Source organism: Meles meles, chromosome 4 (genome assembly GCF_922984935.1).
Source record: "Meles meles chromosome 4, mMelMel3.1 paternal haplotype, whole genome shotgun sequence".
Taxonomy (NCBI): Eukaryota; Metazoa; Chordata; class Mammalia; order Carnivora; family Mustelidae; genus Meles; species Meles meles.
The window spans coordinates 9,620,351-9,646,634 of record NC_060069.1 but is presented as its reverse complement, the minus strand read 5'-3'; the positions used below and the strand labels follow the sequence as shown (position 1 = coordinate 9,646,634).

At 43.7% G+C, this 26,284-nt stretch overlaps 1 protein-coding gene across 2 annotated transcripts in view; it reads right to left on the bottom strand.

The window, feature by feature from the left end:
- Positions 1 to 817: 817 nt before the first annotated feature.
- The window catches only part of CPNE4 (copine 4), a 505,564-nt gene continuing 480,097 nt past the window's right edge, over positions 818 to 26,284 (bottom strand). For both annotated transcript variants that reach the window (XM_046001314.1, XM_046001315.1), the window contains exons 11-16: positions 25,765 to 25,898; positions 17,433 to 17,487; positions 13,996 to 14,047; positions 12,810 to 12,943; positions 7,447 to 7,683; positions 818 to 1,048 (exon numbers count right to left, since the gene is read on the bottom strand). In XM_046001314.1, coding sequence (XP_045857270.1) covers positions 914 to 1,048; positions 7,447 to 7,683; positions 12,810 to 12,943; positions 13,996 to 14,047; positions 17,433 to 17,487; positions 25,765 to 25,898 — 747 coding nt within the window. In that variant the 3' untranslated portion in view covers positions 818 to 913. The remainder of the gene's footprint in view (positions 1,049 to 7,446; positions 7,684 to 12,809; positions 12,944 to 13,995; positions 14,048 to 17,432; positions 17,488 to 25,764; positions 25,899 to 26,284) is intronic.

Here is a 26,284-nt window from a genome sequence, read left to right as displayed (position 1 = left end):
CAGTCTCACTACTTTCTAGTCCCACCTCAGAGACAGGCGGGACTTTGTGCTACGGGCAGGGGAGAAGTGCACTTCTCAAGCAGACTAGGTGTTTCCCTGTGTCAGATGGTCTCTGGGACAACACCGTAGAGTCTAGAACCTCAGAACTCTGAAGTGCGGACTGCAATGGTTATCACCTGGGACCTTGTTAGAGATGCAGAATCTCGGGCCCACGCACACCTGTTGTTGCAACACAATCTGATTTGTAACAAGATCCTCAGGTAATCTGGGTGCACGGTAAAGTCTGAGAGGTGCTGGGCTCGGTGCCCCAGACCCACTTCTAGAAGACTCTGTTTAGGTGAGTAAACCTCTTCTTCAATAAAGAGACCATTCATAGCAGGGAGGGATTATAGATACCAATTGAAAACAGTGTGTGTGTGTGTGTGTGTTGTTTATTTTAAACATGCAAAATACAGTCCATGCATCTGCCGTTTTGAAAAGTCTCTCATCCTATAGCAGATAAAACCAAATTATGTTTTGGCTATCGACTTTCCATAAATGTGTCAAAATGCTTTACAGTGTAAAGATAATAAGAAATTTAGCAAAATTTCAACAAACCTGTATAAAAAACGGATACAGATAACATTTTATTTCAAGGCGACATGCTGTAATGTAAAGAGTAAGTTGTAATTATTCGTGTTTCTTTGTAAAAAGTCTTTAACAATACAGGAGCTTAACAGATCCAGGCCTCAGGGCTACACATGCAAAAAAAATTGTCAGTTAAAAATCACCGAAACGTGCTATTTTTTAATTGTGTACGTGTGTGTGTGTGTGTGTGTGTGTGTGTGTGTGTGTGTGTTTACATACAGGAGTAGTAGAAGTATTAAATATTAGCAGGAATAGTATTTCAGAACTCTGTAAAAGTATGTGTAGTTCACGGCGCTAGCGTCCTGGAAGACTCATACATTTCCGATGAACATTTTGGCTTAATCCCTTTGCCATTGTAATAGTCCACAACTTGATTTGGGACTTCAGCCAACACGCTCTTTGCCAGGGCAGCTGGAGATGCCTGGAAGGAAGAAGAAAGCACCGTGACTTTGGCACCTGGCAAGGAATCTGATCCAGAATCAGCTTAAAGGCTGCAGTCTTACTCTGAGCAGCTAGTCTCTCTCTCTCTCCCTCATTCATTCATTCATTCATTCAGTTGGTATTTGTTGAGCGTCTACTCCAAGCAAGAGTTGTTAGCTTGTTGGAAAATGAACCTTTTATTTCCTAGTTATATTTCCCCATGCTTGTCTCAAAATACAAAACTATTCACATCTGAAGATGGGTGAAAGTTGGACGGTGGAATGAATTCTCTTTGAGTTTTGTTTCCAAGCAGCATTCAATTCCAGGCACTGTGCTAGAGTTTATGGGTCTGTGGTTCTTGCCATTAACCGAGTTATTAAACACGAGAGGGGAGCCTGGTGTGGTCAAAATGAACACCGCCGTGAGACCGAACACAATACATGCTACAGACCAGCAGCATCACATCACACGGGAGCTCAACAGAAATATACAACTCTAGACCCATCCCAGAGTTATTGAATCATAATCTGCATTTTAACTTGATGCCCTAGGGTGATGCCTATGCATACTGAAATTTGAGAAGCCCTGCTGTAGAGTTACAAACACCCTGGGACCAGAGCACAGACAATGAAGATTAAGTCATCTTAGAGGAAATCACACCAGGCTTCCAAGGGGTGGTGGTGTTTCAGCTGGGCATGTTTTAAAATGTAGAGAAGGGGAATGACATTTGATCATTCTAGGTACAGTGAGTCATCTGATGGGCTAAAGAAAGTGTGTGTGTGTGTGTGCTGGGGATGCAGGATTTTGGGGGTATTCAGTTGGACAATAAGCTTGAGCCCAGATGACAGAGTGTCTTGAATACCACTAATTAATATGGTCTTTATTCCATTAGCATTATGATCCCACTGCATATTTGGGGCAGAGGAAGGTGGAGGCTGGTATTCTGCATGGACTCTGGAGTCAGGCAGAGCTGGATCTGACTTCTGGCTCTGGCCTCATTATTAGCTATTATTGAAGTTGAAAACTTGAAGCAGAAGCACCAGTTAATGAGTGTTGGAGATTCCTCAGCAAGGGAAAGAAAGGGCTAGACAAAATGCCCAATGACCTGGTTTCTTGATCTTTCCTTCCTTATGTGGCTTGCCACTCAGCCACTCAACTTGGCTAAGCCCGAGTGTTCTTAAAGACACAACAGCAAGGAATAGGGATTGGTTCTATCCTGCCCAGGTTTTAGGAGTCTCAAAAGAGACACTTACCTTAAAAACAATCTGAAAACGTGGTGAGTAGTTTTTCTAAAGTGACCCCTCACATTTTGAAGATGTCCTAGCATGTTGGGCACTCGGCATTCATGAATGCTCTTTTAGTTTATAAATGTCTGCTCAGAGTTTGGGTTAGAGAATGGTCCACACGTACACTGGCGTAGCTATGAAAGTACCACCTTCTCTCTGACCACATCTCATATAAAGGCTAGAAAGCCAAATACTTAATTTCCCAGCCTTCCTTGCACCTAGGGATGGCCACATGACTCATTTCCTTTCTTTCTTTTTTTAATTTTTATTTTAAGAAGGCCCCATGCTCAACATGGGGCTTGAACTCAGGACTCTGAGACCAACAGTCACTTGCTCTACTGACAGAGCCAGCCAGGCACCCCAATAGGACCCAATTTCATCCTTTGAGACATAAGGATGCTTCTTGGAAAGCTTTTCTTTCTTGGTTAGAGGGGACAGACATGGTTGGTTCTGTTTGCCTTTCCTCTTCCTTTTTTACTTTGAACTAGAATGTAATTCCTGGAGCTATGGCAACTGTTTTATCATCAGGGGCAAACAGCAAAGGGAATCACCAAGCATTCGCCCTGATACTATCAAATCACTGAAAAAAAGATGTGGGCAGCTACCAGTCCCTAGCTTCTAGTTACATAAGAACAACATATTTGTCTTTATACAATCTAGGGTTTCTCAATTTTGGCATTATTGCCATTTGGGGCCAGATAATTCTTTGGGTGGGGAACTGTCCTGAACATCATAGGATGTTTACCAGCACTCCTGGCCTCTACCCACTACATGCGAACAGCACCCCAAAGCTGTCACCATCATATATGTCTCCAGATGTCGCCAAAGTTGTCGCTGGTTAAGAACCACCTGTGCAGGGGCCACTGGGTGGCTCAGTGGGTTAAGCGTCTGCCTTTGGCTCAGGTCATGACCGTTGGGTCCTGGGATCGAGTCCCGCATCGGGCTCCCTGCTAAGCGGGGAGCCTGCTTCTCCCTCTGCCTGCTGTTCCCCTGGCTTGTGTTCTCCCTCTCTCCCTCTCCCTCAAAAAAATAAATAAAATCTTAAAAAAAGAGAACAACTTGTGGAATCCACTGTAAGAAGGATTTACTGTTATATGAAGCCAGTGATATCCCTAAACGGTGCTGTCAAACAAAACTTGGTCCAGTGATGGAAATATTTTATATCTGCCCTGTCCAATGTGGTAGTCACTAGACACTAGATTATTGAGCCCTGAAAAACTGAATTTTATTTTTTTTAAGATTTATTTTTATTATTATTTATTTATTTGACAGAGAGAGAGAGAGAGAGAGAGAGAGAGAAAGCACAAGCAGGGGAAGAAGCAGGCAGAGGGAGAAGCAGGCTCCCTGCTTAGCAGGGAGCCCGATGTGGGACTCGATTCCAGGACCCTGGGGTCATGACCTGAGCCAAAGGCAGACGCTTAACCAACTGAGCCACCCAGGTGGCCCTGAAAAACTGAATTTTAAATTTTATTTCATTTTAGTGAATTTAAATTTAAATAGCCCTATATAGCTATCTGTCACTGTATTTAGACAGCACAGTTTCCAAAGGACTCTCCCGCTCCTTTGCATATCTGGGCTGGTGGGTCTGGTGAGCAATGAGGGCTTGGGGGCATTACCTGGCTGGGAAAAGGCCCAAAACAGGAAAGCAGCTGGTATTAGCAGCTTATTTATTAGCCACCTGCAAGCACCAGGTGCTGTGCTAAGCTTTCATAGGCACTACTTTTACTCTTCTTTTTTTTTTTTTTTTAAAGATTTTATTTATTCATTTGACAGCGAGAGACCACAAGTAGGCAGAGAGGCAGGCAGAGAGAGTGAGAGGGAAGCAGGCTCCCCACCGAGCAGAGAGCCCGATGCGGGACTCGATCCCAGGACCCTGAGATCATGACCTAAGCTGAAGGCAGTGGCTTAACCCACTGAGCCACTCAGGTGCCCCTACTTTTACTCTTCTAATCTGTGTGTCGTTTGCCTCATTTTACAGATGAAAGTCTGTGGCACAGAAAGCTTAAATCACCTGCCCGGAACACACAGCTCAGAGTCTGTGCCCTGTCCACTTCAAAGCTGAGTTATCATGCAAAGGGAGGCAATTCATGCGTTACTGGCTTAATGGAAAGGATGTTAGCTCACCTTCCATTTTGTTTACTGTGTACTGAATTCAGAGTGGGTAAGTTCAGATAATACGGTTTTCAAACCCTAAGCTGAAGTCCATGCAGGTAAGGGGTGTGACATGCTCCTGATGTTGCTTTTGTCACCCACAGAGCAGCTGGAGACTGTGTGGCAGACACAGGAGAGCAAGACCCCATTCCCTTGGCCTGGTCAAGGTGCTTCCCTTGTCGCTGAGTGCCCACCCCAACTCCCTGCCCACCAACGGTCTGTCCTTCCTCTGGCCATGCAAGCCTCGAGGCTTTCCTCACTGCTGCTCCTCTCTGCTCTCAAGTCCTGTGGCAACACTAGGACCCCTTTCAACCCCCGACAGGTTGCTTAGCATGGGAGTTTTCTGGGGACATCTACGTCCCAACCATGTCATTCTCCGGTGCGTTCCTTGAGGCCCGGACCCATGGCTTTATAATCTCGCTGGGTCCCAGGCTAGCACGTACCGCACCCACAGCAGGCGCTCCAGGAGTGTTTGAGGAATAGGAGGAGGCTGGGGCGGTGGGGGGAAGAGGCAGGAACATGCATGGGTCTGTGGCATTGCTGTAGCACACACTTGTGTGTGTGTGTGTGTGTGTGTGTGTGTGTGCGCGCGCGCGCATGCAGGAACAGAAAGACAGTGGTTTGGGGAAATGCACGAATCCCCTAGGGAGGGAGCTCTTTGACCCTCTGCACTCATGTGGAGTTATGGGTGGTGGTCGGTGATGTGGCTACTCCTGCCTGGCTGGGAGGAAATGGGGCAGGACATGAACGTCTGGAAGAACCACACCCTCTCCCCACCTTGGGCATTATGCAAGTAAATCACTTCACTGACGAGCACAAACTGTGGCAAATTTCACCCATTCTAGCCCATCCCTCGCTGTAGCGGATACCCTTCCTTGCTGTCTACCCGCAAACAACCCAAGGGCTTGGTGAGCCTCTTTTATTTAGCAAGTGGTTTCATTTGGAAACAGCCCCGTTGTGCAAATTGAAGGGGGGCCATGGTAGCACGGCTAAGCCCATCACCCACACCATTGCCCCTGTGCTTGCTGGGGGCTTGGGTGTTCTTGAACTCCCTTTGCATTCAACACTGTAGCCAGGGATTGATTTCAGGCTCCTCTAACGATGCTCATGACACATAGTCCTCCTTAGAGGGAGAATCGCAATTGCGCGGCAGTACCGTTAGGAGCAATGCCTTATTGTTCCGGGAGCCCTGGCATGTCCAGGGATCTCGCTAAGCGGTCCTGGCAGGCCAACAGGTGTAGGGTTCACTGGAAGCTGCTGGGTTCATTATTTATCTGAAAGTTGCTTTAAAGCATGTCCCAAGAAGGTGGCAAACAACAGTTTATGAAAAGCACATGCCAGATGCTCTGACGCCAGCACTGGGACTTGTCGATAAGCAACAAGGATCCAGCCATCTTTCCACTAGCCTTACCCAGCGTGGCGGGTGTGCCGGTGGGAGCCCAGACTGGGATTCAGATATTTCTGGACATATCTGATAAAATGGCTAGGAGAACAAAAAGGATTCCTTTGAATGAGGGCTCTTGGCTTGAGGAGAAAGGCTTTTCCAGAAAATATCAGGAGGGGAAGCTCAGAGTGAACGTCACAGCGCCTGTCCCTTCCTCACCCTGACTCTAAGTGACTCCAGGCCTGAGCTCGCAGGGGCTGGATAGGAAGCGAAGGACATTTGCGGCAGGGGTCCTGGAGGCATAGGGACGTAGACTTCACTGCATTAAGGGTCCAGATAAAAGAGGGGTCTCCACAGGTGGGGATGATTGTGCCTTCCCAGGGGACAGCAGGGTCTCTCAGGGCACCGAGAGTTCTGGAGATTCCCTCCCGCTGGGGCAGCCCCAGTTCAGTTACCAGCCCTGGGATCCTCCCTGGCACCCCACACAGAGCAGAGGTCCAGGCCTCGGTGGACAGAGTGGTTTCCACGAGGGGCACAGGACAGAAGAACACAGAGGACTGCCGTGAGGACCTACGTGACTCCCAGACACAGCTGGCGGAGGCCACCTGAAGGTTCCTCAGGGCCTCTACCAGCACCGAGAGATCCCTTGTGAGAACCAGAGAAGGGGTTACCCTGGGCTGTTGTAGCCCTACAGGTGCAGGCTTCTGTGTAAATTTTATAGGTACCCCTTCTTCTCCGGAGTTGACAATTATCCCAGATTCGGAAATGCTGAAAAATTGTGTCACGCTAGTATATTGCCTCATGGGCTTGCTTCAGGGTCATCTGGGGACTGCAACACTGCTTGAGTTACTCTTTGTTACTGATGGGAACCCAAGACTGTAAAGCTCTAGTGTTACCTTGCAGAAAACTGTAAGATTTCTGCCCAGTAGAGAAGGTAATTAAAGATGACAAGGATGATTTTATAACCCTTTTGGTCATTAACCAGTTTTGAAGCTGCCTTAAGAAACTTGTTCCAGTAACACCCCCCCCCCCGACTGACCATAATCTGCTACTTTATACCCGCCCTTGAACTAGCTTTGCCATCTTTCTGGTTCCCTCATTAATGAGTAAAATAAATCTTTGATGCTGCCTATGCTTTATTTGCAGAGGATTTAGGTTACTATCATATCAAGAATATACTTTTCCAAGGCAAACACAGGCTTCTCTCAGGTACATGGCTTGACAAAAAGAAGCCATGCTGAAATTCAGCTTCTCTTTGCTACTTCAGCCAGGCACCCTTGGGCAGCAAGCAACCTGGCCAACAGTACATGGCAGCCCTGCATCTAGAGAGCCTAAATGACATGGAGGAGGGGAAGCACCAGTGAAATGCTGGCTGCCACATTTAGCGTGACTCCTCAGCTATTACTTGAGTTACACGCCTTTCTCCAAATAGCGAAGCTCTACATATCCCGGGTGTGAGACAGTGTGGCCTGGGCAGGGAGAACTGATATTGCTTCACCCCAAACACTGGCAGGAAACTGTGGGAGCAAGCTTGCTTTGGTTCTCCTCTCCCATGGGAAGCCCCAGACATATGCATACGTGTTTGAAGTTCCTGAAGGGCACGAACTGGACGATGTCTCGAAGGACAGGCTCTCCCTTGGGTGACCTCAGAATGCCGTCGTCCCCATCCAGCATCTGCATGTCACTGAAGTCCGCGTTGCCTACACCGACGATGATGACCGACATGGGAAGGTGGGAGGCATGGACAATGGCCTCCCGGGTGTCAGCCATGTCCGTGATGACACCGTCGGTGAGGATCAGCAGGATGAAGTATTGCTGGGATTGACCGGTGGCCAGGCGAGCATGGGGACAGGGAGGTGGGGGAGACAAGGACAACACCAGTTATGCACCCGGGTGGCTTCCATGCATACTGACCACAGTGACAGTGCTGATAGTCTTTAATGAGTCCTGTGCTGGCAGCCCTAAAGACTTAAGGCTATGATGAATGGAGCTTCAACGCAGGCAGAGTAATCATGGGGTAATTCTAAGAATCACTTTAGTGACAGTTACACGGCACAGTGTGGTGGACAGAACAGCAGAGGGGAGTCAGAACGGGCTGGCCTCAAAGCCTCTACTCTCTGAGCTCCTGGGAAAACTTACCTCCCCTGGGCCTACGCCTCTTCATCTCCGGAGGAGTGGGACTAGACCATTTACCCCACTTTCTTCAGCTGGGGGAATTTTCAGAGTCCACAGCTGTACTGCCCAATACGATAGACTCTAGCTCCTTGTGCCTACTGAGCCCTTGAGATGTGGCTAGAGTAACAGAGGCACTGAAATTCGAATTTTATTTCATTTTAATGAGTTTAAATTTAACCTTCAAAACAGAGACTTGATTCATTTATTGGAAACCTTTCAAATACATTCGGAACAACTCAGGCATGTGAACTAGTTTCTCAACTATTAATACATAAAACCTAAATAAAGATCAAGTATTTGCGGTGATAATTTAGTATCCATACTAAGGTGACTTAAGTTCAAAATACACATGGGCTTTGAAGACTGAGTACAAAAGAAAGAATGCAATATTTTCTTAATAATTTTTTTTAGATGGAAGATAAATTAAGATATAACTTTCGTTATATTGGGTTAGATAAAATATATGATTAAAATTAATTCCCTCAGTTCTTTTAACTTTTAAACATGTGGCTACTAGACAATTTACAATTGCACATACAACTCCATTGTATTTCTAGCGGACAGCACTAGCCTAAAACGTTGCTAGCAGGGGGCATGGTCTGTTGCCTCTTCCCCTGAGGGACACACACCAGGGTCTGGTCTAGTTTGAGTGTGCTTATGGGTGCTGAGATCCTGTGGCTTCTTGCTCCAAATCCCAACTCTCTGCCTGCAGCCTGCCTGGGCTCTTTCCACTTGGACAGGCTCTCAGGTGGCTCATCTGAGAGTGAGACTGGAGAAGACATTCTCTATCCATCAGCACAGGGAGGGCTCAGGACTTGCTCTGGGGTCTAGAGAAGGGAGGCATCAAAGATCATCACTGTTGTCAATTTAAGTGACATCGTGATGGCATCTACTGAGAGATCGGAGGGAAGCAGAGCCCTGGGATGCCAGTTCATGCCAATCTAATGTAATTTTTGCAACATGCCCAACATCTGTAGTACATGTGGGATTTTTAAGGCATTTCAAGTTGCTATATTTCAAAGAGGAAAGGCTGGACAGAAGAGCTACACTCTGAAAACACCTGGTTTTGAGAATCATACTTTAAAAGGTTACACACAGGCTGTTAGTATTAAAGGCTCCCGCTTCTCTCTGTAAGTTGGAAAGATATTTGAAACAAAATAACATGTCAAAAGTACACCTGGAGGGAATAGAAATTCACACTATAATGAGACAGCCATATGTTCTAAATACTTTCACATAGTTTAATGTAAAGACTAATTTTGTTCCATGTCCACTAGCTGCCCAACCCTACTTCTAGCAAACCAACCAATTTTCATATTCATCTGAGTTGTACATATTCATCCATATCCATGCTTTGAGTCATATAGAGTCACAAAAAAGGTGGCTTGGGAGTTTGGAGGTGGGTTTCAATAGCATGACCGGATTGTACAGCTAGGAAGGGGAAGAGAAGGGGCAGAAGGAGGCAACTTGGTGGCTGGGGTTAGAGGGAAGGAGTGTAGAATACACCAGAATCATAAATGACTTTTCCAGGGTATACCTTGGATGCCTCACCTGGAGGGAGACCACTTCTGACCCCTGAGAAGATGGAGTCCTTGCAGTGAGTCACACTTCTATGTCCTCTCCCTCCTTTTTCCACATCTTCCAACTCCCATTTGATATGATCTTTGTGGCCTAAGGGGATGGACCACCCCTACCTGCTCAATGCCTCCAGGATTAAAACACCTGATAGCCACACTACCACATCAAGAAACTTTAGAGTTGAAATGGCCTAGAGACAGGGTTGGGGAAATATTTTCTGTAAAGGGACAATCATCAATATTTTTGGCTTTGCAGGCCATAGTGATCTCTGTCCAACAACCTAATCTTGCTAATGTAGTGTGAGAATAGCCATATTTATCACTTAATATGAATAGTATGGCTGTGTTCTGATGAAACTTTATTGATGGACACTGGAGTTTGAATATCATGTGATTTCCACATGGCATGAAACTATTACTCTTCTTTGGATTTTTTACATTTAAAAATGTAAAAGCTGTTCTCAGCCTACAAGCCATTGGAAAACATACTACAGAATGCAGTTTGTTGGTTTTTCATCTAGAGCAGAGATTTCATTTTATTTTTTAAAGATTTTATTTTTAAATAATCTCTACACCCAACATGGGGCTCGAACTTACAACTCTTAGATCAAAAGGTGCTTGCTCTACCAACTGAGCCAGCCAGGAGCCCCTAGAGCAGGGATTCTTGACCTGGGCTGGTGGACTGCTGAAAGATTTCAGACAGTATGTGAACTTGGGGTAAATTACATTTTAGTTTCGCTAACCTCTAACTAAAATTTATATTTTTTTCCAACTATAATAATAAATAAAATTGGTTTTAACTGCGCTTGTGACTTAGTCTCCGATAGAAATCACAGGATATTTTCCTGTTATAGTGACTACAAATATCTTTCTATATCATTTATATCAACACTACTTAGAAATTACAGAATTGTTAGACTAGTTATTGGTTCTCATAATTCAATGTTAACAAAAGAAACATTTTATTGCTATATGTATCATGCTTCTTAGCCATGTTTAAAAATATTTTGCTGAATGCACTTCAACATATATGGTTTATTTATAACATATATTTTATTTTGTGCATTTAAAAGCATTTCTGGGAAGGGGTCCATGGGCTTCACCAGTTATTAATGGTGTTCATGGAACAAAAAGTGTCCAAAACCTCTGATCTGAAGAGACTGTGAGGATTCTAGAATCTGATTTTTCAAGGTTCAATCTAGCTAAAGGTAATATGCTGCAGACTGCTGGACTGACATCTTGATGGAAATTTCCAATAAAGTCAACAACCGTCGTTGCTTCTAAAGTCAGGCTAGAAAATGCTCACAGATGAGATACTACAGTCTTTGAATGAACTTGAGGTCCCGTTTAGAGAAGGAGGGGATTTTTGTTTTGTTTTTAATTTGTACACAAGTTCCACAAAAATTGCGAAGAAAATCTGACAGCCATAGACTCCTTGCACAACCTACCAAGGAGGCTCAACGTTAGGACCCTTAGCAATCAGTAATAACAAGGGTCCCTGGACCACACCCTGCTCAAAGAACAGGGAATATCGTTGGGGAAAAACATCAGTGTTTCTGGCCTCTAGGGTAAATTATCTGGGGCTGTGTGGATTAGATGCTTCCTCCACCGATTCCTGACCTGGCCTTTCAGAGCAGACCCACCTGACCTTGGCGGAGGGAGTCATGATCAAAAATTCAAGCTGGCTTATATCAGGCTAGGATCCAGACCCATGTCAGCCATGTTCGCTTTTTTATTCTTGTGGGTGCCAGTACTCCAGAAGGGCTGGGATCAATCAGTTTTCAAACTGGGCTCTGGGGAGCCCTGGGGATACATTGGATGCTCTTGGGGATAAAGGAGGTAAAGGAGAACAGCCAAGTTGGAGCCCTAGCCCCCGTCCCGATTTAGCAAAAAGAGTCTATTTTCTTAAAATCTACTTTATATGTTGGGTTTCTGAGCCAAGTTATCATTTGAAAAGTTTGAATTTGAAGTTCTGGTGATGAAAAAAAGTAAAATAAAATAAACTGAAATACTGATCCTGTCCAACCCTTATTTCTAAATCATGCATCTGTGAGGATTCAAATTTGCTCCATGGCCTCTGTGTGTTTGGCAAGACGGAGGTGCCGCTGACTCTGAGAAGGACAACCTTCAGACAAATGTTGGGGAGGAAACTTTGACTGGTATGGAAGGGTGGAGACAGTGAGGAAGACTTTCCTTGTGTTTTGAAGGAGAGTAAAGCAAGGGACAGTAGCTAAAGGGTTAAGTAGTATCAAGGGAGAGAGTTTAATTCAAATAGATATTATAGCCCGTTCCATTTGCTAGTGGGAATGAGTCTTCAGTAGAAAGGTGAAACAGATGATGAGGAGAGAAGGGGAACATAACTGCCAGGTCAGCGTCCTTGGATAATTGAGAGGGGATGTGCCCCAGTACATAAGAGATTGACATTGGATGTGAGCATGGTCCTCCATCTGTTCTAATATGAGGATGGCTGAGAACCTGGCTACAGGGCAAATAGCTTGGATGAGTTCATGTCAGCAGATAGGGGAGAAATATATAATCTTCTTCATGCAAATGCAGTCTCTTGGAACCCAGGATAAAAATTAAAGAAAGTTCCAGACATCGCTAATATTCTACTAAATCTGAAAAAAAAATTAAGAAAGCTAGGAAAGAAACATATTGGTATCATTAAAGATGATATGTAGAAAAGTTATTATGGTAATATTTCATTCTAAAATTTTAAGGTTAAAAAAAACCCAAACTCTGTTTGGCCTTGTTGCCTTGGTTTGAATTTTTCTTAAGAAAACCATGAACAGAATATGAAACAAGTCTTTGCCATGATGGATTGTGTTGTTGCATTTGACCACAAGGGGACAGATGCACCCATTCTTTTACTTCAGGTTTGCTTTGCTTTCATCAGTAGTATGGATACGTTGGAAAGGAAGCTAATTTTGGACAGTTCCCACCACCCCTCACCACCGTAATGTTGCATACATTTGAGATGCGTCATCTCTAAGCCTCACAATAACCCAGCAGACTTGGGTAGGATTATCTCCATTTTTCAGATGAGGAGACTGAGGATAGGGAAAGGGTAAGGCATTTATCCAAACTCACACAGGTAGGAATGTTTGGATTTATTGTCAGAGTGGGGTGGGTGCTATGGCCAAAATCCAGGTAAATGCCTGTCAGCAGGAGGACCAGCCCTCTCCTTACCGATGCCTCCTTGGTGTTAGTCTCCTCTGATGCTGACTTGGCGACCTTCTGAATGATGGGGGCGATGTTGGTAGGACCGTAAAGCTGGAGCTTAGGAAGGCAGCTCTGATAGGCCTCCACAACTCCTTGAATTCCTAAGGTGACATATATAAATATAAGTATATATAAATATAAGTATAATCAAACACACACAGAAATAAAGCATTCAGTTGCCCCCCAACAGTCCTTCTCAACATCACACTTATATCCTTAAGGCAAAAAAGAAAATACCACATCCCTGGTGTTGCCTACACTCCCGCTGATATTCTCTTTAAAAGCGCAAGTCAAAAGCAACCATTTCCACACATTTTTCCCTAATGTCCCACTTTACACACATGATTTTTTTTTTAGATCCTCACAGCCCAAAGAAATAGATGTTATACCCCTTTTATAGATAAAGAAGCTGAGGCTCAGAGAGGTTAAATGGTCTGCCTCAGGTCACACAGCCAGGGAGTTGAAATCTCAAGATTCAAGCCCAGGTCTTGTCTGGCTCTATCTAAAGGCTGTGTCCTCAGCCATCAAGCAAGTCAGTAATGTGTCTCTCATTTTCACACCATCTCCTGAGCCTTCTCTAGTAGGTACCACCCCGAGTCGCCCATAGAAGTCACGTGTACATGGCTTCACCATCATTATTTAATGGAAACAGTGTTGAGGAATTTCTACCTGGAAAGAATGCAGTATCGACCAAAGCCTTTGAGAAGGCTCTTTCTGGCACAAAACCATGAAGCTACTTGTTTGACGTCTGATCAGTTGCCAGCACACTGAAAGTGTCAAATGCTTTCCATGTTTCCCCCCTCCTTATTCCTTCACAGAGAGGACGTTGTGATAAATGAATACCTAATGAAAACTTAGAAAGCAGAAAGAGGCATAGCTTATCACTGCCCATTGGGCACTTTTTCTCCCCCAAGTTTTTCTGGTCAGAGAAACCCAGAATCGGTATCAATATTCTTGCTGTAAGCGCAAGCCCTCTTCTGCATTCTGCCTTTTATAGCGATTTTTCTGCTCTGTTATTATGGCTCTCCATTGCCTTTGGAGTAGCATGGTTTTTCTGGATCCAGAAGGTCTGCATCAGAGCAGAGAGATTAAAATGGGAAAGGTACCCACAGAAGGGCTGTGAGACCTCAGCTTGCTTTCATATGTGATTTACCTGCACATTCTGGGTTGTCTTCATTAAAGTTGATTGCGAAGTCGTGAGAGACCTAGACACCAATTAAAATTTTAAGAAGGAAGAAAAGAGAATTATAACTTTAATCCAGTAAGGAGGCACTGGGGTTTAGAGTTTGCAAACAAATGCCCATTACATTCATTATGTGTTAAGCAGCAGGAACCATTTTAAGCCTTTACACAATCAATCTGAGACGGAGGGTGAATTCTAAGCTCCCTGTGGAGTTGAGGTGACAGGAAGACTTTCTAGAATCAGATAAATGCTGGCAGGAGAGAAGAATAAGGCAACTAAAAAAGAAATCGAAGAAAAATGTAACTCCAAATAGCTTCCAGATAGAACCAGCCACAGCCTGGAGGCTTAGATCTGGTCGAGCTCTATTTGGGCCCAGTGATAAAAACAATGATAGCTCAATAATGCAAGCTGCCTGCCCAACATGATGATGGTTATGAAGGTGCCAGCTAAGCCGTTGACATTTAAGAATCATTCTAACATGATATGCAGAAATATAGGGCAGAAGGATTTTCACATATACACAGGTTAAAATAGACTCTACTCTTGGAAAAGTAATAAATACAGCTTTTCCTCTTCCAACACAATTTCCTCTATCTGGCAGGAGCTATGCATAAGGTCAAAAAAGATATTGTTTACTTTTTGGTTTCTAAAACCTGATAAAATAAGAGGGATGTTTTTGGCATCTGGACATGTTTATTGGATCATTTGGAATTATACAGAGACTTCTTCCATTTCAAGTGCTGTTTCCAAGCACTAACTCTTTTGGGGGCTAGAAGATAGGTCATTGCGTTACAAGATCTCTCTTTTCTTAGTGTTGGTGCCCTATCCCACATTTCCTTGCCCTGAGCACTTCCAGGCAAGTCAGCTGACTTCCAACCATCTTACCTGCTTTATTTACCTTAAGTTTTTCTCTGGCCTGCCTAGCTGAAAGTATTGGGAAACCAACATCCCCGGGGAGCTGTCCTTAATCACTCACTGGATGACAGGAAATGGTGTATCAGTACCCCAGCTGTCTTATCTCTTGGGGTCTATGCATGCTCTGCATTATCTCCCTGGGGCCCCTAGCAGAATTAAGTTCCAACTGCCCACAGAGGTAACTGACTTGTTAGCATGCCCTGTGTTGACTTGCCGCCATTTCCCCACTCTCTATTGAGGTTTCCTCCACCTCTCAAATAAACAACTTGCCTCCAAATCCTTGTCTCAAGGTCTGTTCCCAAGAGTGTACAAACTAAGACAGAGGTGCTTGTGGCTCAGTTTCAAGGCAAACTCTGAGATTTCATCCTACAGAAGGCAATTGTGACAAACTCTCTGGGGGCACCTGACAGGATGAGACCATCAGTGCCTGTCATGGCGGAGGGGAAATTAGGCATGGGAGAAGGGGCATTTGCATGACTTTTTGAGAACAGCAATGAGGATATGGGAGGGATGTCTGTTAAGACAGAAGGAAGAATAAGTTAGCTGGCAGGTAGCATGGAGTCAAGGGATCAGGTGAGCATGAGGATTTCAGAAAGCATCAAGAAGGATGAGTTACACCAGGACGGGGGTCAGGTAGACGTCATAGATGAGAAAAGGAGAGGCTGAAACAAGTGAACTGTACACCTCTGACCTTAGTTAGCCCTGCTGGGCCAGGCTGAGACCAGAAAACCACCTGGTGGGAATGTGGTGGAGAATGTTCTAGCATCTCTGGATAGTTGGACTGGTGGTTGCTTTTATGCTTTTTTTTTTTTCTATGATTTATTTATTTATTAGAGAGAGAGAGAGAGGCAGGGGAGGGGTGGGCAGAGGGAGAGGAAGAGATTCTCAAGTAGCCTCCCTGCTGAGTGCAGAGCCCAATACAGGGCTTGATCTCATGACCCTGAGATCATGACCTGAGCTGAAATCAAGAGGTAGAAGCTTAACCAACTGAAACACCCAGGTTCCCCATGGACTGGTGGTTTTGACTGATTGTTCTCAAAGCTCAGCAGCTCTGGGAAGAAGGCTGGCACCCATCTGTCCAGATTCTGGATTTGATACTCCATCTAAAGGTGACTGCATCTCCTCAGGTTCTGGCTAATTCTTATATGTATAATCTTTGAATCTTAGTGTTGCCAGGTCTTCCAGTTTTTCTGGAGAAGCAAGAAATCTAACATTGTAAAAAAATTGCATAATTCTTTGAAAAAAGTTGTGTCAGATATAATACATTTGTGGCCTGAATCATGTCTACAGGTCACCAGTCAGCAGCTCCTGTTCTATGTTCTTCCTTCTCATGCGCTCAATTTCCAACAAATGCTTCTAGAATTCTGTAGCCATGTCTGGGAGGGAAGACAGTGTGGGTTTTGAGGCCAACAAGAAAGAGGACAGGTCAGAGACTCGCCAGTCCATCCACTGTTCACCCCAGCAGTAATAGGGCTTTGGATTCCCTTTTTTCGAAAAGGACACAGGAGGGGAAGGCCCTTGGTCTGAGAGCTCTGGTGTGGGAGCAAACGTCAGCATTTTTCTCCTGCATGGCAATTCAATCAGTAAAAGAGAAACTGATGACTAAGCACTATTGCTTGCACTTAGCATGCTACCTGTGGGAGCAGAATTCTCTGTGGAGAGTGTCCCACAGGAGCATCTGGTATACCACAGCACAATGTTTCGGCTCCCCTGCAATGCAAGTCTCTCTTCACAATCTTTGCCCTCCTTGTTCATGAGAAATCAATACCAACTAGGATGCCACTGTTTTCACAGAAGCTTCCAGCTTCCCAATACTCAAAGCCAAAGTGGTTCCCCTTCAGGACTTCACTCTTTCTTTCCCCCACATAGGCCTGCTCAGGGACTTGGAGTGAGGGAGTCTGTAGACATCCTTGTCATGAACTTTCACTGTTGGCATTGTCAGTAGGACCTTTCTCTGGGGGACACCTGAATAAATAGGTTCTGAGCCGGTGGAGATCAACTTATTGAGTATTTTATCAGTCTCTGATCATATCTATTATGAAGCTCAACAATGGGACCTTCATTCGGACCTCTGAGAAGACTCATCTGGAATACAGGAGATTGAGTTTCATCGAAAGACAGGTACTGGGGCGCCTGGGTGGCTCAGTGGGTTAAGCCGCTGCCTTCGGCTCAGGTCATGATCTCAGGGTCCTGGGATTGAGTCCCGCATCGGGCTCTCTTCTCAGCAGGGAGCCTGCTTCCCTCTCTCTCTCTCTCTGCCTGCCTCTCTATGTACTTGTGATCTCTGTCTGTCAAATAAATAAATAAAATCTTTAAAAAAAAAAAAAAAGAAAGAAAGACAGGTACTAGTGAGTTAGTCCCACTGGTTCTGAAGACCATTTCTGAGTTTTTGGGCTCCACTTACACAATTTTATCAAGGGCCAAAAGAGTGAACTCCTATGAAGGAAACCCAAGTCATCCTTTGGCTACAGCAAAGGATCTCACTCACTCACCGTGTACTCTGGGGGTATCCTGGCACCAAACCCAAAGGCTGGGAACATTTTGTCACTGGAAAAAAAAGAAGAAGTTGCTTCATTTGTTCATCTAATCAGGAAGAAAAACATGAACCTGCAGTACCTCACAAGGACATGTTACTATGCCAAATGCTGACTCATGCTTCTTGATTATCTGTGGTAATGGGATAGCAGTAGCATGGGTAATTAAAATCAAGAAGGAAACCCCAAAGTTCTTTATAGTCATTAGCCTGCAATTTCTTCCCATAACTTTTTGCTAGATTTGATACTAAGGAATAAAATGGCCCAGGATTGCCTCACCTCCCCTACCTGTTTTCTGTCTTTGAAAAGGGATCATGAATTAGGTAACTTCAGTGGTTGATTATTAGGGTTTCTCATATATGTTATCTTTTAAAATCTTTGTAGAGAGAGACCATTATTCCCATTTCCCAGGTGGCAAAATGCCTTGGGAGGTAAAGTGACTTATCCAAGATCAGGCTGCTAGTTAGAGCCAGGGTTCAAATCCAGACAAATCTAAATCCAAAGATATATGAAAAATCAATGGAAAGCTTGGAAGGCTGGCTGTCAGAGCTTGGTACCATCTACAGGACTCATTGTGTCCATTACTTTAACTCATACAAACAATATAAACTGTTTACATATCTTTTCTTATCTCCTGAATGCAAAGGGATTTTTTTTTTGCATTAATAACTTTACGTCTCTTGCCTCTCTGTCCCAAACTGCCCCTTGCCCCTCTCTTCAGCATACTTGCCATAGAGTATGTGCACAATAAATATTTAATGACTAGATAACCCATGAACTGAATCATGGCTTGGTTTCTCTTATGCATACTGAAATTTCTCTCTTAATTTATTCACTCACATATGTTATATCAACTCCAACTTTATTGTACTATAGGTGAGATGATGGGGCAAAGAATTAAAATTAATTGGCACATACAATGTGCCAGGCGTGATGCTAAGCAATGTACATTTTTACTTAATTCTCATGCAACCCTTGAAGTTCCACCTCTTTACTAGTCCTGCTTATAGATAAACTGAGTCTCAGAAAGGCTAAGAAGATGGCCAAAGGTGTTTACCCGGGAGGACCGTGTGATTCTAAAGCCCATGCCTTTCCTGTTGTCCCATTATAATTTAATGATTGTATATAGCATTACATGTGATTTCCTTCTGGAATGTCCAGTAATGGGGCCCCCTGACCAGACAAGTAAGACTCTCTTTAGGCAAACCTTTGGGTGGGGCTCTGGAATATTGCTCTTGGCAGGGGCATATCCTTTTCATGCCATCTACTTTTTACATTCTCTCCCATTAAAAATACAACTGAGACTTGTTCTTGGAACAATTCCTACATTTCTCAGCTCTTTGCAGAGTTAGTAAAGGAGGAAAGGAAATTCAGATTAGGGCTCGCTGTCTCTGAATGGCTCTGTCAACCAAAGGGGACCCCACCCCCCCACGGCTGACAGAGTAGTCAAAGTACCCAAGCCAGATTTTTACCCATCACCATCTGACAGATGGAGAGGTCATTAGTAGCCAATGATGACTTTGATAACACGTCACTAAAATACGGTAAAGTCAAGCAAATTTGGAGTAGGGGTTGGGAGATACAAGGAAGCCAGAATTCTTTGGAATTAGTCAAATTCTCCAGAAAGCCACCAGCTCTCCATTTTCCTGACTATTGTGAAGGAACAGGCTTTGTGCTGCATTGCGTCTGGCATTTAGTAGAAAAGGTATTAATAGTGGTAAATAGAAAAACACAACATCTTATAAAGGATTAGTCACAGCTCTGAGAAAAAAAGATACTTCAGGTCCTTGGAAATACTGAAATATATCACCTCAGTAATTCCTCTTTAACCAAAACAAGGGCGAGCAGCTATGAAGAGGAATCTGTGAGGGAGAGTTCAGAGGTACTTTTGGGGCAAGTCTGGAAAAACATTTTCCAGGGTGGAGAATGGGTCCTGGTTCTTCCAACCTGGAGATGGCTAAGTCCAAACAGGAACTTAGGGGGCTCCATACCTTTTATTTTTTTTCTTTGATGAGTCTAGGAAGGGTGAGATCTAATATTCCATCCATTACTAATCACTAAACCAATGTTCCAGCCTTAATGACATTCTTTTTATACCTTCTAAGCCACCCTTGGGGATTTGAAGTTTGCCGAGCATGATGCACTGTTATGTAATTGAATTTCAAGAGCAGGGAGGTAGGGAAAATGCCTCACCCTAGAAGAGGAATAATTAATGACCCAGGAGGGCATCAATTCTCTGAAGTTAGCCACCACAAGGTCTCTAACTAACAGACATACTGAAGAAAAAGTTTCGAGCCTAAGCACAATAGATTTAAACATCCACGCTTCCTGATTAAAAATAAAACTGGGCAGAGAGAAGTCTTACGCAAGAGGCAAGAGAAGGCAGGTTGAGCACACAAGGGAGCATCGGGTACACCAGCACATCAAAGAACTTGAGATTGAATCCACTCAGCCCCGAGAAAGGGGCCACTCAGCAACTACTGGGAAAAGATGGGTGGAACTTGCTCACTTGGAAAATTCAATGTTACCACACTGCTTAAAGGCAATCTTTTATTCTCACTATTGGAATAACATAGTAAAAAATACAAGAAAAGAGCCCATTGTCTTCAACGGTAAATGAACATGCCGTTCTGAACTTGTTAGGGAGTGACCTTGTTCCAATGATCTCCAGATGGAAGATTCATTTTCAAACACCATTTTTATCCTCCTGTTCAGGAAGACTTTGAGATGAAGAAAGAGGGCAATAAAAATAAAGACAACTTACTTCATCCATAAGGAAACAGAGGTGACTCAGAGTAAAATGGCATTTCAGAACACCTAGACATTTAATTAAGACTGTTCTTTAAGACAATGGTTTTAGCACTGAGGTACATGGAAATAAATGCAAAGCCCTTCTGGGGAAAGGAGAGCATGGCTTTTTTTTTTTTTTTTTTTTTTTTTTAAAGGAAATCAGTATTCAGTTTCTCTACTTTCATAGCTATTCTCTGTTGAAATTGATCTTCTGGGAACACCTATAATGGGAAGACCAGCTCTCCATTCACACCTTCCCTTTCACAATTACCCTTCTCCTTACCCATTCTGAATCTTAACCACAATGGTGCATTGTTCCAGAGTGTAGAAACTCTGCAGTAGAAAATAAGGGAACCAGGAATCAAATCCCTTTGCCAGTCAGGTAGTTGCCAATTTTTGCTTTAAAAAATTGTGGGAAGTGCTGATATCAGCTGGTAGATCATTAAAAATACATTTTGGTGATAAACGATTATGTGATTTTTTTTGATATATAACTTCGAACAGAAATAAATGAGTAATACTGCTCATCAGACTCTTTTCATTACCATGTGCTTATTGATAAGAACAAGTTTTCTTAGTATTTATATTGATAAAAAAATTGGATTAGAATTGATCTTAGACTGTTCTATTCTAGTACTAGGTAGCATTCACCTATAGATAGGTAAACTACTTGGGAAAAGACCCCACTATTTGTTTCATTAAAAGTTTTTATTTTTTTATAGGCAATAATTAGACATTGACATTTCCAATATATTTATGTTCTTTTGATCAATTATGCACTAATAATAATTGTAATAAAGGCTCCAACAGAAGATTTAAAAAAAAGATTTTGAATCTTTACAACAGAGAAAGTTTTAGGCATTAGAAATTTTAAAATTTATATTCATATTTTTATTGTAGAAATTCAATAAAAGGATTTTGAACCCAAATCTTAAAGATACATTAGGATGAAGTTCCTTGGGGGAGGGGACTGGAAATATAGTTTCATGAAAAAAAGAAATAATTAAAATTCTCAACTCCAGTTAAAGAGCTTGTTCATACATTTTTAAAATGGATGATGGTATCACAGAGCTATGCTATTTAGATCCTACTAAATGCATTCACAAGAGTTATGTAAGAGTTTTATTTTTAAATGTTCCTATTTACAATACACCAGGATTTTCGGTCTTTGTCATTGTTTAAACTCATGATGGAAAACATTAGATTTCAATGTAAAAATGTGTGAGATTACACATTTTTATAAAATCCTTTTTAAGGGTATATGCTCAAAATCAAAAATTAAAGGTCATTGGTCCAAAATGTCCTTTAGATCTGACACTGTAATCCCTTTTTCCTATTGTGTTCAGTTTATTTTTAAGACTAATTAAGAGTATTGAAGATAATAGCCTCTATCATTTACTGAGTTTCACAGGCAGAACACGTGCTAGCTAGCCACTTTCTAGCTAATCCTTACAACTGCTCTGCAAGGAAAGTTTGATAAATCTTCCATTTGAAATCAAGGATGCCAAGGCTCATGGAATGGAAGGAAACCTCAGAACAGAGGCAGCAGAGCCGGGGTCTGACCCCAGGTCTACCTGTCCGTAGGACCCCCTGCTCTTTCCATCACCCCTGTTGACTCTGCCCTTTGGAGGAGGCTGGACTGGTCTAAAGATTCAGAATAATAAAGAAAAGTCCATCCATGTTCTAATAACAACAAAGAATGGAATCAGCATTCCAAAGGATCAGAATTACCATTCTGAACATCCCAGAATTTGCCATTCACAGAAGGCCCTCCTTGACTGCCTTGGAAACTAACCTGGGAAACTGACTCCCTCTCTCTTGATGCAGTCCCCATCCTTACACAGGGCAAAGCCACCCTGACTGTGCCGGGCCGTGATTTATTTACATGCCTTTTTCTCTCTGAAACTGTGAAGCAGCTGGGGGAAATCATGCTCTATTAATTTATCTCTGTCTTTATGGTACCACGTGAGGTGCCCGGTGGCCAACAGGTGCTGCATAGCTTCTTAGCCATCGCATCTGACCCATCCAACCAATTTAACTCTGGAGCTCAACTTGGGATGCCCATTAGAAAAATGCCCATGAAAAATCCTGACTCCTCAGGATGTACACCGGACTAATTAAAGCAGGCTCTGGGGTGGGGCCCAGGCATCGCTATATTTTAAGACAAGCCGAATGATTCCAGTGTGCAGCCAAGGCTGAGAACCCCTGACTGGTGTTGGTGGAGTGGAAGTGGGGGCACTGTGTTACAAACCTATCTTCTGATTCTAAACCCAATACCCGTCAGATGGGGCCCTAACTTCGCCTCCTAACACACCATGCAGGAAGACTCCTGCCTCAGCTGCTGAAACCTCTGTCTCCTTCTGGGGTGGCCACATCCATGACATGGCAGTCTATGATTGCAAGCAATGTATTCAGTATCTGTACTCTCTTGATAGCAGATAGACCAGCCTTTTTTTGGAGGACACGGCAGGGGGTCAGAGGCCTATATCTCTGCAGGGCCCAAAGCATGGATGTCACCTTGATCTTGAGCAACCTGACCGGGATGTTTAAAGGAGCTGGGCAAATGCTACAACGCAAATGGAATATATGAGCTTGTGTGTGTGAGTGTGTGTGTGTGTGTGTGTATGTGTGTGAGCAGGTATGTGTGCATGCTTGGGGAGTCCAAGGGGAAATTACGGGCAGTGTTCTCTCTTTAACAGGCACAGACACAGAGAGACAGAGCAGGCGGGCAGGACTGTCTTCTGGGCTTAGGACCAGATATTTGTGGAAAAGCTTCCCCTTCCAGGCCACCCTGAGAAGGGCTTTATGCATCTCGCAAGCTGTTCTACTTCATGGATCACCTCGTACTGACCCCTCAGCAATGACTGTACAAGGCAGGAAGAAAAACCCCTGGTTGTCAGAGGCTGGGAGCAATTTCTAAGGCTCATGGGGATTAAAAACCTCTCTGTTGCTGCAGGAGGGGGAACGACGCCTTCTGTCAGTTTTTATTCAAGTGTTTCTTTTGAACATCAACCTCAGTGACTTTGATGTGAGAATAAATTAATTCCAAAGCCCCAACTTGAAATTTCCTGACTCTGCCTGTCTATTGTCTACCCACCCACGCAAAGGAGAAACTGTGGAACCTTGTCAGTTCTCAAGGCAGCAGCTTGCATTACACATTTTTCCAGGGAGTCTTTCAAAAGAGCGCCTGGGCTTTTCAGTGTTTTTCCTCCTTTGGTATTTGCCCTTTTTAAGGCTGAGCTGCCTTCTTTATACATATACATATACGTATACATCAAGCTCCACTGAGCTGCAGAAGCCTGATCTTCCTGGACAGTTGGGCCAGTAATTTCCATATTATCCTATTAAAATGTTAAAAAGAATAATTTACAATAACTCTTCATGTAACCCCTAAGGTGTCCCATCTTAGTTTTACACTCAATCTGTATTTTCACATGAATACAAAATGCTCTCTGGGCTTTGCCTTTGCCTGGCTTCTATATTTTAAGGGGATAATAGCTCTAAAAGATATACGGGTCCCTGGGATCATAGTATCTGCATCTTGCATGTGAGGTGACCAGGAAACAGGAAGTTCAGCACCGTGTTCCAGATCATTCCATAAATCTGCTGCAGAACCACAGCCAAGGCTCTGGGCACTGGCAGCTTAGTTCCTGGTCAACCCACCAAACTTCCCTTTGGAATGCATGAGTGCACTGCCTTCTTTCCCGAAGAGAGTCAACATTATTGTTAAGCATCTATTTATTGTCTTGTATGGAGCACTTTACCTACTCCATTTCTTTTATGAGCATTTCGAGATTTAAAAGTTATTAAGAATCCTGTAGCTATCCACCCCCTCCTTCTTTCTGGCCTCTTATGTATACACCAGTACACTCAATCATTTCTGTGCAAGAGATGACTGCTTTGGTGTCTTGGGGATGGATGGAGAAGTTTCTGGCAATGGAGATGTAGTTTGTCAGTTTTTTCTTTCCTTGGTGGAACTCTCCGTATGATATATATCCTCTCTAGGAATACTCCCTGTATTTGGGCCAAAACAAATCAAAGCTGAAATTCAAGTTGTCTTCATAGTTAATATCTCAAGGTTAAGTATGAGAAGTATCACTTCAACAAGGTAATTTAAAATGCTATTGCCTTCTGTTCTAAATGCACAAGAGGGCAAGTGTCAGCAAGGGCTTGAGTGTTTCAAACTGTTTGCTTTTACCGGACCTGTTCGTTCAGTCCCCAGCTGCCCTCAAACCCAGTTGAGTTACTGGCAGTGACCAAGCCAAATCCAGACAATCACCAGCAGGAAGAAGAATGACGAGACCCTCCTCCTCCCCTGTCGTGTTTGTTTCTCTGCACGTTGTGGTCACTAGATTGTTTCATTCCTTGTAGGCCTGAGGCAACAGGCTTGTAATCTTACTACCACTAATTATGAGACTAGAAAGAACAGAAGTCATGCTATCTGAAACTGGAGGACAGAGTCACTTATTCTCCTGATTTAAAGGGTTAGTTAGTTTGTTGCTTCTTATTGCTCACTGGCCTTGTTTTATAATCATACTAAGGATGCAAGTGAGATTTACCTGTATTTATATTTTCATTGGTTCTACCTCAAAGAACCTTTTGAACATGTCAACAATTTTCCCTCAACCTGGAAATACTGAAAAGGCAAAACGCATTCAGTTTAATGTAATTTATGTGAATCTCAATTCTTTTGGTGGGAAAGGTCAATATTTACCAGCGAGGAAAAATTAACATAATACCAATCTGATCCCCAAAATCAAGTTTTCTAGATACACACATACCAACACATACAAACACTCCCATGGGCACACACAAAGGCACATGGGTGATGCACACCCTCTGCTAATGTTACCAGTAGCTCTGAAGTCAGTGAAACACCGTGGTTATGAGCTTTAGTGGTAGAATGAATTATATCTGTGTTCAAATCCTGCCTCGGGCTGAGTGAGTGCACAGATTGCTTAACCTCCCCGCACCGTTCTCTCCTGCTAAGTAGTGCCTACTACACAAGGCAGAATGTGAGGGTTAGACGCAATAAGGTCCAATAAACTGGTGCTTCTCAAAGTCCACAGTGCACACATATCATCTGTGAATCTTGTTAACATGCCGATTCTAATTCAATAGGTCTGGAGTGGGGCTTGAGAGAATATTCTAAGTTTCTGGGTGGTGCTATGCTGGTAGTCCGCAGACCAAGCTTTGAGTAGCAAGACACCTTCTGAAACTTCACAAAAACGAAGGTGGTTTTGCAAGCCAAATAAGAAAGCTGAGAAAGGATTGTGGTGTGTGTGTGTGTGTGTGTGTGTGACCAAGTTGAGTGTGGCATAAGCTCAGTTTCTCTAGGTGTGGAGAGGATAAAAGGTTTGGGCAAGCCTTTATCCTGTTTCTTTGTGAGCCTCAGTGTGGGTAGCCGTTGGACCTGATTTCCACTTTTCTGCCCGGGATCAGCGAGGGACCATCAGAACCCACAGAAAGATAAGGCGTGAGCCAACTGGGCGTCTTATACCTGTCATAGTCTTGGCAGATCTCCCCCACGGCCACCAAGGCCTTCAGGTACTCGTTGGGTTGGTAAGGGTGGATGTAGTGCAGGGAGCAGCTGTTCCTGGGGTCCCCATTTGAGGCTGTGAAATCGATAGCTACCTGGAAGAGAAAAGAGGAGAATGGGTGGATTGAAGTGAACGCGTCTCACAGGCATTGTGATCAGCCACACTAAGGACACGGCTCAAGACGGAAAAAGCAGCACATCACGTATGCTGCCAAGAAGGAGAGGGAGAGGAGTTATTAATTTGGTGGAGACCATGTCTGTAGTCTTCAATTGTCCCCTCCCCCAGTGCCAAAACAGAACTTGAGATGGACCTGTCGGTCAGAAAGCCCAGCCACTGCCGATCCCCATTACCAGGCAGCCTGAGTACGGATAGAATATCTGGTCCCCAGTTCCCGATTCACTAAGAAAAGACTTCTCTGCTGTCCAGGCAGGACAATTCCATCTCAGAGGCAGAGGTAAATTACCTTAAAACTAAATTCTG